A 14,807-nucleotide genomic window follows, 5' to 3' on the forward strand; every position below is an offset into this window, starting at 1 on the left:
CTTGAACTCAGATCTTTAAATGCCAATTCCTCACTTCAGCTTATGTGAAAAGTAGAAAAGGTGAACAGTGTTTATAAGAGGAGCAGGTCAGCTGAGTACAGCTTAAATATTAACTTTCCCCTCTATTTATGAATAGATATGTAATATACACGGGTATCATCATATTTATTATTCATTGAGACCACATTTATTAAACATGGAAACGTCCTATTGTATGACTTTTATCCTGCAGAGAGTCCAGGCAGAATGATGACAGCATGTTACCTCTTACTTGGAATGGTTTATTTTTAAATATTCTGACTTGAGTTTTCCTGTAATTCTTCCTTGAGAGATCACTTTACAACTTAGTGTCCAGATAATTTGCTTTGACACATTGGATAATTTACCTTTTATACACATAACTGTGTTGCAGGGAAAAAAATACCATCTTTCCCGTTTCATCCATCAAAAGTTTCTAAATAGCTATTACTCAGCCACATTAATCATTCAGTGGCCAGCCATCCCATGGGCAACACTTATCCTTTTAGCTTTGTGGTGGCTTTCTCCCATGTCTCTTAGGAATTTCTCTGATTAGTTGCCATGTAGTGAAATGCAAACTTCTTTTTAATGTTACACTGAAAAATATAATGATGATTGTGTCATCCTATTATTAAAAGTCTTCAGGAACTATCCACACTCCAGATAAAGTCCAATCATTTTTTTTTTTTTTGAAACAGTCTCACTTTGTCTTCCTGGGTAGAGTGTTGTGGCGTCATAGTTCACAGCAACCTCAAACTCATGGGCTCAAGGGCTCCTCTTACCTCAGCCTCCTGAGTAGCTGGGACTACAGGTGCCTGCCATAGCACCCAGCTAGTTTTTCTATTTTTAATAGAGATGGAGGTCTCACTCTTGCTCAGGCCGGTCTTCAACTCTTGAGCTCAATCCACCTTTAGTAAGCAAGGATTGAGGATACGCATCTGTGGTATGTTCTTTCTTTCTTTCTTTTTTTTTTTTTTTAATTTTTTTTTTTTAATTTTTTTTTTAATTTTTTTATTAAATCATAACTGTATACAATGATATGATTATGGGGCATCATACACTCACTTCATAAACCATTTGACACATTTTTATCACAGTGGTTAACATAGCCTTTCCGGCGTTATCTCAGTTACTGTGCCAAAACATTTATATTCTACATTTACCAAGTTTCACAAATACCCCTGTAATATGCACCACAGGTGTGATCCCACTGATTCCCCTCCCTCTACCCACCCCTCCCTTTCCCACTTCCCCCTGTTGTTAAGTTGTAGCTGGGTTATAGCTTTCATGTGAGAGTCCCAAATCAGTTTCATAATAGGGCTGTGTACATTGGGTATTTTTTCTTCCATTCTTGGGATACTTTACTAAGAAGAATATGTTCCAGCTCCATCCATGTAAACATGAAAGAGGTAAAGTCTCCATCTTTCTTTAAGGCTGCATAGTATTCCATGGTATACATATACCACAATTTATTAATCCATTCGTGGATCGATGGGCACTTCGGCTTTTTCCATGACTTAGCAATTATGAATTGGGCTGCAATAAACATTCTGGTACAAATATCTTTGTTATGTTGTGATTTTTGGTCTTCTGGGTATATGCCCAGCAGAGGAATTACAGGATTGAATGGCAGATCTATTTTTAGATCTCTGAGTGTTCTCCATATATCTTTCCAAAAGGAATGTATTAATTTGCATTCCCACCAGCAGTGCAGAAGTGTTCCCTTTTCTCCGCATCCACGCCAACATCTCTGGTCTTGAGATTTTGTGATATAGGCTAGTCTCATTGGAGTTAGATGATATCTCAAAGTAGTTTTGATTTGCATTTCTCTGATGATTAAAGATGATGAGCATTTTTTCATATGTCTGAAGGCCGTGCGCCTGTCTTCTTCAGAGAAGTTTCTCTTCAAATCCCTTGCCCAGCCTGCGATGGGATCCCTTGTTTTTTTTCTTGCTGATGCGTTTGAGTTCTCTGTGGATTCTGGTTATTAAACCTTTGTCAGAGTTATACCCTGCAAATATCTTCTCCCATTCTGAGGGCTGTCTGCTTGTGTGTTCTTAGCTGTGCAGAAGCTTTTTAGTTTGATCAAGTCCCAGTAGTGTATTTTTGAAGCTGCTTCAATTGCCCGGGGGGTTCTCCTCATGAAATACTCACCCAGACCAATTTCTTCAAGGGTTTTCCCTGCATTCTCCTCTAGTATTTTTATAGTTTCATGTCTTAAGTTTAAATCTTTAATCCAATGAGAGTCTATCTTAGTTAATGGTGAAAGGTGTGGGTCCAATTTCAGTCTTCTGCAGGTTGCCAGCCAGTTCACCCAGCACCATTTGTTAAATAGGGAATCTTTTCCCCACTGAATGTTTTTAATTGGCTTGTCAAAAATCAAATAGCGGTAAGTAGCTGGATTCATCTCTTGGTTCTCTATTCTATTCCAGATATCTACTTCTCTGTTTTTGTGCCAATACCATGCTGTTTTGATCACTATCGATTTGTAGTAAAGTCTGAGGTCTGGTAGTGTGATTCCTCCTGTTTTGTTTTTATTTCTGAGTAATGTCTTGGCTATTCGAGGTTTTTTCTGATTCCATATAAAACGAAGTAATGTTTTTTCAAGATCTTTAAAATATGACAGTGGAGCTTTAATAGGGAGTGCGTTGAAATTATATATTGCTTTGGGTAGTATGGACATTTTGATAATGTTGATTCTTCCCAGCCATGAGCATGGTATGTTTTTCCATTTGTTAACATTTTCAGCTATTTCTTTTCTTAGAGTTTCATAGTTCTCTTTATAGAGATCTTTCACGTCTTTTGTTAGGTAAATTCCCAAATATTTCATCTTCTTTGGCACTACTGTGAATGGGATAGAGTCCTTAACTGCTTTTTCAGTTTGACTGTTATTGGTGTATATAAAGGCTACCGATTTATGAATGTTGATTTTGTAACCTGAGACGCTGCTGTATTCCTTGATCACTTCTAGGAGTTTTGTAGTAGAGTCCCTAGTGTTTTCCAGATACACAATCATATCATCTGCGAAGAGCGAGAGTTTGATCTCTTCTGACCCTATATGGATACCCTTGATCGCCTTTTCTTCCCTAATTGCGGTGGCTAAAACTTCCATTACAATGTTGAAAAGCAATGGAGACAATGGGCAGCCTTGTCTGGTTCCTGATCTGAGTGGAAATGATTCCAATTTAACTCCATTCAATATGATATTGGCTGTGGGTTTGCTGTAGATAGCCTCTATCAGTTTAAGAAAAGTCCCTTCTAGACCAATTTTCTTGAGTGTTCTGATCATGAAGGGATGCTGGATATTATCAAAAGCTTTTTCTGCATCAATTGAGAGAATCATATGGTCTTTGTTTTTTAATTTGTTTATGTGCTGAATTACATTTATAGATTTACGTATATTGAACCAGCCTTGAGACCCTGGGATAAAACCAACTTGGTCATGATGTATAATTTGTTTGATGTGTTGCTGGATTCTGTTTGTTAGGATCTTGTTGAATATTTTTGCATCTATATTCATTAGTGATATTGGTCTATAATTTTCTTTTCTTGTTGGGTCTTTTCCTGGTTTGGGGATCAGGGTGATATTTGCTTCATAGAACGTGTTGGGTAGTCTTCCTTCTTTTTCTACATTTTGGAACAGGTTGAGTAATATAGGTACTAATTCCTCTTTAAAGGTTTGGTAGAATTCTGACGTGAAACCATCTGGTCCCGGGCTTTTCTTTTTAGGGAGGTTTTGTATAGTTGATGCTATTTCTGAACTTGATATGGGTCTGTTCAACATTTCCACTTGATTCTGGTTAAGTCTTGGAAGGTGGCGTGCTTCCAAGTATCCGTCTATTTCCTTCAGATTTTCATATTTCTGAGAATAAAGTTTCTTGTAATATTCATTAAGGATTTTTTGGATTTCTGATGAGTCTGTGGTTATTTCGTCTTTGTTGTTTCTGATTGATGATATTAGAGATTTTACTCTTTTTTTCCTGATTAGGTTGGCCAGAGGTTTATCTATTTTATTGACCTTTTCAAAAAACCAGCTTTTTGATTTATTGATCTGTTGTATTATTCTTTTGTTTTCAATTTCATTTAATTCTGCTCTAATTTTGGTTATTTCTTTTCTTCTACTGGGTTTGGGGTTGGAATGTTCTTCCTTTTCCAGTTGCGTGAGATGTCCCATTAAGTTGTTAACTTCCTCTCTTTCCGTTCTCTTGAGGAAGGCTTGCAGTGCTATAAATTTCCCTCTTAGAACTGCCTTTGCAGTGTCCCAGAGGTTCTGATAGCTTGTGTCTTCATTGTCATTTTGTTCCAAAAAATTGGTGATTTCTTTCTTAATCTCATCTCTGACCCAGCTATCATTCAGCATAAGGTTATTTAACTTCCATGTTTTTGTATGGGTATGCAGATTCCTGTTGTTACTCAATTCAAGTTTTATTCCATGATGGTCCGAGAAGATGCATGGAATAATTTCTATTCCTTTAAATTTACTCAGGTTAGACTTGTGACCTAAAATGTGATCAATTTTGGAGTAAGTTCCGTGGGCTGATGAGAAGTATGTGTATTCAGTTTTGTTGGGATGAAATGTTCTGTAGATGTCTGCTAAATCTAAATATTGGATGGTTAGGTTTAAATCTAAGATTTCTTTGCTCAGCTTCTTTCTGGAGGATCGATCCAACACTGCCAAGGGAGTGTTGAAATCTCCAACGATTATGGAGCTGGAGGAAATCAAGTTACTCATGTCTGTTAGAGTTTCTCTTATAAATTGAGGTGCATTCTGGTTGGGTGCATAGATATTAATAATTGAGATCTCGTCATATTGAGTATTACCCTTAACAAATATGAAGTGACCATTCTTGTCCTTCCTTACTTTTGATGGTTTAAAGCCTACTGTATCTGCAAATAAAATTGCAACACCTGCTTTTTTCTGATTACCATTTGCCTGAAATATGGATGACCATCCTTTCACCCTGAGTCTGTATTTGTCTTTTAAGTTGAGATGTGACTCTTGTATGCAACAAATATCTGGCTTAAGTTTTTGTATCCAGTCAGCTAACCTATGCCTCTTTAGAGGACAGTTTAAGCCATTCACATTGATGGAGAGTAAGGATAAGTCTGGTGGAATTTTGGGTATCGAGTTTTTCAAAGGTCCAGTGGACATTTTTAATCCTTTCGCCAGTGTGGAAGTTGGAGTTTGATCCGAAGTTTCTGATTGAGTTTACTTTTGTGGTATAGGATTGGGTTGGTCATTGTGGAGGATAGGTCTGAGAACATCCTGAAGAGCTGGTTTACTTATGGCAAATTTTTTCAACATATGAATGTCATTGAAGTATTTAATTTCTCCATCATAGATGAAACTCAGTTTAGCTGGATACAAGATCCTGGGTTGAAAGTTTTTTTGCTTTAGGAGATTAAAAGTTGATGACCAGCCTCTTCTTGCTTGAAAAGTTTCAGCAGAGAGATCTGCAGTTATTCTAATATTCTTACCTTTGTACGTTATAGTTTTCTTTCGCCGGGCTGCTTTGAGAATCTTCTCTTTCATGTTAACTTTAGTGAAGCTAATTATGATATGTCTGGGAGATGGCTTATTGGGGTTGAATCGTGCTGGGGTTCTGAAGCTGTCTGCTATCTGAATTTCAGATTCTCTAGGCATGTCTGGAAAATTTTCTTTCATAATTTCATGTAGAAGGGCCTCTGTGCCCTTGGCTGCCACTTCATCAGTCTCCGAAATTCCTATAACTCTTATGTTATTTTTTTTCGAATTATCTGAGAGCTCTCTGAGTGAGTGATCCGTTTTTGCTCTCCATTTCTCTTCCTCTTTGAGAGATTGGGAGCGTTCGAAGACTTTATCTTCAATGTCAGAAATCCTTTCTTCTGCTTGCTCCATTCTGTTACTGAGGGATTCTACTGTATTTTTCATATCTTTGAGGGCTGTAAGTTCTTGTTTCAGTGTGTCTAAGTCTTTGGTGGTTTTGTCTTTAAATTCGTTAAATTCTTGAGACAGTTTTTGAATTTCTCCTCGAATTCCTAATTCCATTTTATTAATCTTGTCTGCAAACCAAATTCTGAATTCGACTTCTGACATCTCAGCCAGTTGTTTATGAATGGGATCTTCAATCACATCTGCCGTATCTTTTCTTGGGGGGGTTGATCTATTCTGGTTATTCATGTTACCAGAGTTTTTCTGCTGATTCCGCCCCATGGTTTACTCCCTTTGGTTTTTCCCCTGGGGTTTTATCGAGGGCCCGTACAGTGTTGTGGCCTGAGAAACTGGGGCCCTGTCTGGTGTGGTGGAGCAAAGTGGTTCTGTCTTGTTTTCAGCTGGTTTCTGTTCGATCCTATTGCAACTTCTACTCTGGCTTGAAGTCTCAGCTGTTTGGAAAAATCAGCAATTAAGTCACCCCGCCTGCCCACCTCTGGCCCCAGTTGGAAAAGGAGAATCAAACCTTCCTACAATCGCACACCCAGGGCACCACCTGAAAAGTCCTCAGTCTATTAGCCCATTTCAAAAGGTCCGAATCAACTGTCTCAATCGGCACTTGTCTCGGGTGGAAGGGTTCAAGAGGTCTCTGGGAACTGGATCACAGGGGCCTGGTGACTCCTCTGAGACAGCTCACCCCAATGCAGCGTGGAGTCAGGAGGAGCCACCCTGCAAACAGAGCAGTCTGGGAAGGTTGACGTCTCCTTCCCCACTTTGCCCCTCCGTCGGACCCAGTCACTGGTATCTCTGCAGATGGCTAACCCAGTTGCCTGCAGTGAACAGACACTCCAGGGGTTTGCACCTGCCTGAATCGCGAGGAAGTCTGCCAGGCCCCCGCAGACTGCCGCTATCTAGCAGGAGGAGATGGGGCCTGACATCTTTGAGTGTTTGATGCAGGTGATGGGAAGGAGGTGTTCACTCAGGCTTAGCCCCGTCCCTGATGGATGCTGCTAACAGAACAGAACAGAACAGACAACTTTGTGAGGTTCTGTCTCTGTTCCTGTCGTCGCCTACAGGAGACGGGCTGTTTTGAGTTCAAACGTCTTTGCTGCTGGAGAATTGCGTCTGAACACCTCTCTGGGTCGGCCCCGCCCTGGAGGCTTCCGGGTTTGTGAGCCGTGTCACCGGTGGCCTCCTCTGGTTGCCCAGGGAGACAGGGGGTGTGGCCTCAGAATATCCAGAAGTGAGCGTTCTGCCGTTAAAGAAAAAACGGCTGTTGATCTACCTCCAGGGAACTGCTGCTCTGGTGTGGGCACTCAGGCGAACCTTTTCTCCTCTGTCCCGCGCCCCAGAGTCAGCATTGAGCGGCCGCAGTTTGTGCTGGGTCCACACCCCTTAAGAGATCCCCCAAGAATCAGAACTCTTGGGGGATGGGCCCCCAGACCCGGATTGGGAGTGGGGCGGGGGGAAGCTAGAGTTTCATTCAGTTTCACGCAATACTACGGTCCGGGGAGGGCTCCTGCACTGCACCGCCGGGAAGTGCCGCCAAGGCTTGATTTCCCCTCAGCGGAGTGCCCTCTCCTCGCTCACGTGTCCCAGAGTCAGCGCTGACCTGACGCAGCTCAGGCACTGTGCGCTCCCCTCGAGAAATCACCCAAGGAGCCGAACTCCTGGGGGATAGGCCCTCAGACCCCGAGTGAGGGTAGGGGTTCTCAGCTCTCAGCGGGGAGGCCAGAGTCTGATTCAGTCTTGGGCCCCGTATGCCCGGGGAGGGTTGCTGCACTGCACCGCAGGGAAGTGCCGCCAAGGCTTGATTTCCCCTCAGCAGAGTGCCCTCTCCTCGCTCACGTATCCCAGAGTCAGCGCTGACCTGACGCAGCTCAGGCACTGTGCACTCCCCTCGAGAAATCACCCAAGGAGCCGAACTCCTGGGGAATAGGCACTCAGACCCCGAGTGAGAGTAGGGGTTCTCAGCTCTCAGCGGGGAGGCCAGAGTCTGATTCAGTCTTGGGCCCCCTATGCCCGGGGAGGGTTGGTGCACTGCACCGCAGGGAAGTGCCGCGAGGCGTGACTCCCCCTCAGCCCGGTGCCCTCTCCTCACTCGCGCGCCTCAGAGTCAATGCTGACCAGTCGCAACTCGGGGACTGTCCACTCCCCTTGAGAAATCACCCAAGGATCCGAAGTCCTGGGGGACAGGCCTCCAGACCTCAGTGGGCGGGAGGGGAGCGCCGGGGATTCAGGGTTGCCGGCAAAGGATTCCCAAAGTTTTATTCAGCCCTATGTCCGGCAGGAGAACGCCACGGCACCCCAGTAGGGGAGGTAGGTCCAGTTTTTAGAAGGTCTCTCCCGTGGAGTGTAGTGGGAGGGGCTTTAATTTCTGCCCGCTTGTTCAATTGTGGGGCTCCAGAGCCGGTCTCATGGGGGAGGGGGACTCCCGTCCGCTTGGTGGTGGATTTTGTACCTTTTGTTTGCGTCCTTGTGATCACAACTTGCCTCAGCGGTGTTGATGTGCGTTCTTCAGCCTTCTCTCTTGGTGAGGCTCAAGTCCACCAGGATACTTACTAAATTCCTGTCCCTTAACTCTCCTTCTGGACGGGAGCCTTTGTTGAAAGCTGGCTTCAGTCCGCCATCTTGTCTCCCCTCCTCCTTGAGCCTTTTTTTTTTTTTTTTTTTTGTGAGACAGGGTCTTAAGCTGTCACCCTGGGTAGAGTGCTGTGGCATCACAGCTCACAGTAACTTCAAACTCTTGGGCTCAAGCAATTCTCTTGCCTCAGCTTCCCAAGTAGCTGGGACTGCAGGTGCCCACCACAACACCTGGCTATTTTTTGTTGTTGTTGTTGCAGTTGTCATTGTTGTTTTAGCTGGCCCAGGTTGGATTTGAACCTGCCAGCCTCAGCCCTACCCATTGAGCTACAGGCGCTGCCCATTTTTTATTTATTTTTATTTATTTATTTTTATTTTTTTTGAGACAGAGTCTCACTATGTTGCCCTCAGTTGAATACCATGGCATCACAGCTCACAGCAACCTCAAACTCTTGGGCTTAAGTGATTCTCTTGCCTCAGCCTCCCATGTAGCTGAGACTATAGGTGCCCACCACAGTGACGGGCTATTGTTTTATTGTTGTTGTCATTGTTTGGCAGGCCCAGGTTCAAACCCGCCAGCTCTGGTGTATGTGGCCGGCACCCTAGCTACTGAGCCCATCTGTTATGTTTTCAATCTGTCTCAGTTCATGAGTGCTTCTCATAGTGTAAGTGTTAGGTAGATAGCTAGGACCTCTGGTTCTTCCAGTGGACAAGGGCACACTCCCTTGGTGCTGGCTGGAGCAATTACTCCACCTAGGAAGAAGGATAAAGGTGGGCACTGAGTCTTGGTACTGCCCCACCCTTAATCTTATCCCAAGCAACTGCTACACCTGGGAGGAGGGACCAGTGTTACCAACCTGAGAATTCCTCTGCCCAGGCATAACAGGATTTGAAAAGTAACCTAGAGTAACCTAATTAGGTTAATTAAGGTGAATTATCTTTAGTTTAAATGTACATTGTGGTTCACACCCCCTCCCAGCTTGCAAATGCATATGCAATCTTGAGAATACCTGTTAATCATTTGGTAACATTCAACATCATCCACAAAGTCCTTCCACAAATCCTACCCCAGATGAAGAAAAGGAAACAACCCAAGAATTCCTAGAGAGTCAGTCTCCCATCCCTTTCCTCTCTTCCCCTCCTCTCTCTTCCCTTTCCCCGCACTTCTCCCCTCCCCTCAAGGAGACAGACTTATTCCATTCTATAATACAAACCTGCTTGTGTCATTGCTTCCTGTCTGTGGTGACTCAGTCAAGAGGTGGGACTGGACACTTTGGTGTGTCTGGTCAGTTTTCAGCTGAGAACACACCAAGACCCGAGAGCAGACTTCCATCCAGATGTAAGTATCACACAAACTGTGTGCAATTCTATTATTTGGTTGGAATTTTCAACCAAGTCTGCTTCACTAAACACTAGCCAACTGCTTTATAACATCTCACCTGAAGAAGAAAGTAATTTGCTCTAATGTTGGAGAGAAAGACCTGCTGCACTGGGTCTACAAACTGGCCGATAGTAACATGTGAGTCTTAGGATGTGGTATCTTCCTAAGACAAGATTTCTGGAGTAGTTTTGCCCATACCCAATTTTCAGTTTACATTTGACTATGGAACTCAACCATGATTTTAGAACCTTCTCTAATAAATATTTGTTAAATAATGAAAAATAAAGTGTGTATGTCTCATTGTGGGGATTTTCCAGTAAATGTCTGTAATCCTCTTAGCAAATAGCAGAGTGCTTATTTATTGCATATTTCTATTCTTTGTTGTCAAATGAGCGTTGTAAATATTTTCTTTTTCAATAGGTTTCCAGTTCCCCTAATATAAGCCAATTAATATAGTGTGTGCCTTGGGTAAAAGTGACTGCCCATTCAATGTGGATTTTTTTTTTTTGAGACAGAGTGTCAAGCTGTTGCCCTGGGTAGAGTGCTGTGGTGTCACAGCTTACAGCAGCCTCAAACTCTTGGGCTCAAGTAATTCTCTTGCCTCAGCCTCCCCAGTAGCTGGAACCACAGGCACCTGCCACAATGACCAACTAATTTTTCTATTTTTAGTAAAGATAGCATCTTGTTCTTGCTCAGGCTGGTCTCAAACTCCTGAGCCCAAGTGATCCTCCTGCCTCAGCTTCCTACAGTGCTAGGATTGCAGGCATGAGCCTCTGTGCCTGGTGGTACACATCCTCTTTTGTTAAGCAACCTTTGACAAAAGGAAAAAGGACCTTGGAAGAAAAGTCTTTTTTATTATTTTTAGATCCCCCCATTTGCCATCTATAAGTTATGAATAATTAACACTTATAACCATCTTCTGGAAAGACAGCTTTTCTAGAGACTAAAAGTGTCATCACCATATTTAATCCTAGATCTAATCTATTGTAAGAAACTAATATATTTTTATAATTCCATTGCTAAGGTAGAACAGTAATATTGTTATTGCCACTAAAAATTAGCAGTCTTAGCAATTGCTCTCAAGGCAATAGTCAGAAAAGAATTTGCTCAAACACACCTGGTCCCCTCACTGTGATGCCTTGTACTGCCTTGGGACCCTGCAGAATCCCCACCAGCAAGACAACCCTCACCAGATCTGGGACCCTGGAACTTGGACTTCTCAAACTTCATAACTTCTGTGTTAGTGCCGCTGTGCACTCCATTAGCTTTGTTGGTGCCCTCTGTGGCACCATGTCACCATGTGAAAGAAACAGCCGGGACACGGATTAGAAGTACAAACGCTTGCAAGAGGTGGACATCCCATAGGTGCAGGGCAGCCTTGAGTAACCTCTGCTGTGGCCTTTTATTGAAACATCATACAACAGGTGTGTGTGTGGGGCCATGTACTAGGATCAAGTGCTTAATGATCCCTACATGCTTTTTCCCCACGGCTCGACTCCCAACCTGTTGCACCACAGATGTTCAAGGTCCAACACCTGCTTGCTAATAAGCCACCAATCTTACCTCATTAAAGCATGCAGTTGCTTGAGGGCTTGTCTCTGGGCTGCAAAACATCTCCACTCCAGCTTGGGGATTGTCCCGCTCCCAGTGCCTCCCTCAAGAACCAGTGACCACTCTTACAAGCCCAGTACTCAGTCTCCTACACTTCTGAGCCTACGGCAGAAAATGCCATGGAGATCTTGCTCTACCTTTGCATATATGTACAAGTACAGCTAAAGAATAAAGTCTTAGCAAATGCTGAAAAAAAAAAAAGGAAACAACAAAAAAGAACTTGCCCATTGTTTTGCCCATTGCTTGTAGCTGATTCATTTAACAAAATTCTCTGCCTATTTCCCAGCCTACTCTGCAAGTACAAATGCTTTAAGACCAAACATTATCAGCAGACGAGAAGACAAAAGTCAGGTGATAAAAACTGGTTTAAGAAAGGCTCAACACTTAGTTCTGAGCTTCTTGGTAGCCAAGGTAGAGGGAAAGAAGCTGATAGAGCTTGACATTTTCTACCACAGAGTTTCTCTGTTCTATTAGACCCAATGATTTATTTTTATAAAAAATATTTTGTAATGCCTTAGTATCCTGAAATAGGTTTTTGGATAACATAGTTTATCTATGCACATCATTTAAAGATGAATGTAAAGAGGATCGGGTGCAGTGGCTGACACCTGTAATCCTAGCATTCTGGGAGGCTGAGGTGGGTGGATTGTCTGAGCTCAGGAGTGCAAGGCCAGCCTAGGCCAGAGTGAAATCTGTCTCTGAAAAAAAAAAAAAAAATAGCTGGGCAGTGTGGCAGGTGGCTATAGTCCCAGTTACTCAGGAGGCTGAGGCAAAAGGATGGCTTGATCCCAGGAGTTTGAGGTTGCTGTGAGCTATGAGAAAACTGCACTCAACCCCATGGCAACTGAGTGAGACTCTGTCTCAAAAAGATAAAAATGAATGTAAAGTTGTAACTCCAATATAATAGAGACATTAAAGGTTAATAATGTATAGTAAAACACTATAATTTTGCCTTGTGTATGTGCAGGCATGACTATACTGGAAGGCATAATGAAGTCACCACAAGTTTATATACATAGGAGGAATCAGTATGAAAGCAGCAGCTACAAAGGCAGCCTGGTTCAGGTGTGTTGGCTATTCAACTGCTAGCCTCGTTTATAGGGAGGATACAGTTTTCCTAAATGATGAACAATTCTTAAATCCTGGAAAAAAAAAAAAACCCTCTCCAATTGCACTTGCAGTGTGAATTCCTAAAAAATCAACTGATACTGAAATTGAACAAAATAACTTGTATTTCCATGTTGTTATTTTTTTCAAGGATTTTTTTTTTTTTTTTTGTCGTCTTGCCTTACATGGAAGTCTAGTGAGATAGGTGGTGAACAGGGAGCACATTACAGGCGGCCTGCCATTCCTGGTCTCTGTGCAAACCCTGCACCAGCAGTTCTGCCCACCCACCACCATTGCAACAGTCTCTTCAGAAATCTACTTGGCATTATCTATTAAAATCGATTATATGCATTTTCCATGACCCACCATTTGCTTCTAGTTATATATACACATCAGAAATGAGCACATACATCCATCACAAGTTTTCTGTGAGGATGTTTGCAGCAGCATTCTTCCTAATAGCCTCAAGGGAAACGATCAAATGCCCTTCAGCAATGGAACTGATAAGTAAATTGTGCCCTAGTCAGACAAAGGAGTAGTATGCTACAGTGAAAACCAGCAAGTTGCTACCACGGAAACTGTGGATGAATCTCACCAACACCATGTTAGTGAAAGAACCAGACACAAAAGGATGTGTACCATATGATACCAATAGTTCAAAAACGGGCACAAGTAATCCATTGTATTTGTTGAAATAATTACTGGAGAGGAAATGAAGTGCACACACTCTGAATCAGCATTCTGTTTCTTGACTTGGAAGGGGGTACACAGGTGAGTTCGCTTTGTAATAATTCTCAGCAGAGGGGAGAGAGAGTATGAGACAATTCTGCATGAGAGTCCTGACATGTACTGTATAGAGAAGGAGGTAAATGACTGTAAGTTATTTTATTTTGTAAAGAAAAGATGTTCATTTGGCTTATGGTTCTGCAGGTTGCACAAGAAGTATGGCATCAGCATCTGCTTCTGGTGAGCGCCTCAGAAAGCAAGACTATAACCTTTAAAAAGTCAACCCCATCCTTCCTAATTCTACAGCCCCCCTCCCATCTCCCAACCCCGCTCCATTTCCTGCAGGGGACAAGAGGAAAAATCAAACAAGAAAAATTCAGCTCAGAGTCAAACCCTTAAGCAGATCCTGTAGACTCAAATGTCCATCACTCTGGGCAAAAAGCATTCCCAGATTTGTTCAAGGTGTTTACAAAGGTTACCACCCTCACCAGCAAATTTCTTTGCTTCTTAGGGTAGGAGGGGAGGGGGTGGGGGGGGAAAGTTACTTCAGGCTGGGTAAGTGGTAAGTGGATAGCTTGAGCTCACAATTTCGAGACCAGCCTGAGCAAAAGCGAGACCCTATCTCTACTAAAAATAGAAATACTGAGGCAAGAGGATCGCTCGAGCTCAAGAATTGGAGATTGCTGTAAGCTATGACGCCACAGCTCTCTACCCGGGGTGACAGCTTGAGACTCTGTCTCAAAAAAAAAAAAAAAAAAGCTACTTCCCAACTCCCTGCCTGGAGCTCCCCAATCACCCGGGCAACCGGGGGCCACCCACCCATCTTCGGGGCGGGGCCGAGTGCCTCCTTTGACGCCTTAGCAACTGAGCCGGCCTCTGTGTCGCGTCCTAGCAACACGCAGCGCTCTCCGGCCGCAGAGCCTACTCTTTCGGGTGCCTCCTCCTCTCCGCTCACTCCTCGCTGGGTCTCCCGCTGGGCCAGAGGGGGCGGATTCGCTCACTCTTACTCAGTGCTGGACAGCTCTCGGGGTTCCTGCGGTGGGAGGGCCCAAGAGCCAAAGCAGGGGAAAGGGAATGAATGCTTAAATTTATTGAAGAAAGAAAAAAAAAATAACTAGAATTTCAAGATTTTTGTAATTTGTATTTTTTTAAGGCACACTGAAAGCTCAGGAGAGAAGGGGCTGAAGGGTGAGAAAAATCATTTTTGTGCAAAGTCCATATAAGAAAGGGAGAAAAGAAACCCCTTGAGGACCCAGCACGGAGTCAACTGGGAACAGAAGATGCTGGACACTATAGCACCAGCTTTGCAGGACCTGGGCAGGCACGTGCTGCCCACGCTGCCTTCGCTGAGCCAGGCGGGTGAGTGGCACGAGGTGGGGCCCATGGGGACTGAAGCTTCTCCTGCTTGGAGGGTAAGGCAGGGGTCCTGCTTCCCTGTTTGCTGGGCTGAGGTCTGTCCTGGAGTGGTTA

The 14,807-nt window shown here is 43.5% G+C and overlaps 1 protein-coding gene across 2 annotated transcripts in view; it reads left to right on the top strand.

The window, feature by feature from the left end:
- The first annotated feature begins 14,617 nt into the window (after window positions 1-14,617).
- The window catches only part of CCDC81 (coiled-coil domain containing 81), a 69,864-nt gene continuing 69,674 nt past the window's right edge, over window positions 14,618-14,807 (top strand). For both annotated transcript variants that reach the window (XM_053561863.1, XM_053561864.1), the window contains exon 1: window positions 14,618-14,696. In XM_053561863.1, the coding sequence (XP_053417838.1) occupies window positions 14,618-14,696 (79 nt within the window). The remainder of the gene's footprint in view (window positions 14,697-14,807) is intronic.

Source organism: Nycticebus coucang, chromosome 14 (assembly GCF_027406575.1).
Source record: "Nycticebus coucang isolate mNycCou1 chromosome 14, mNycCou1.pri, whole genome shotgun sequence".
Lineage (NCBI taxonomy): Eukaryota > Metazoa > Chordata > Mammalia > Primates > Lorisidae > Nycticebus > Nycticebus coucang.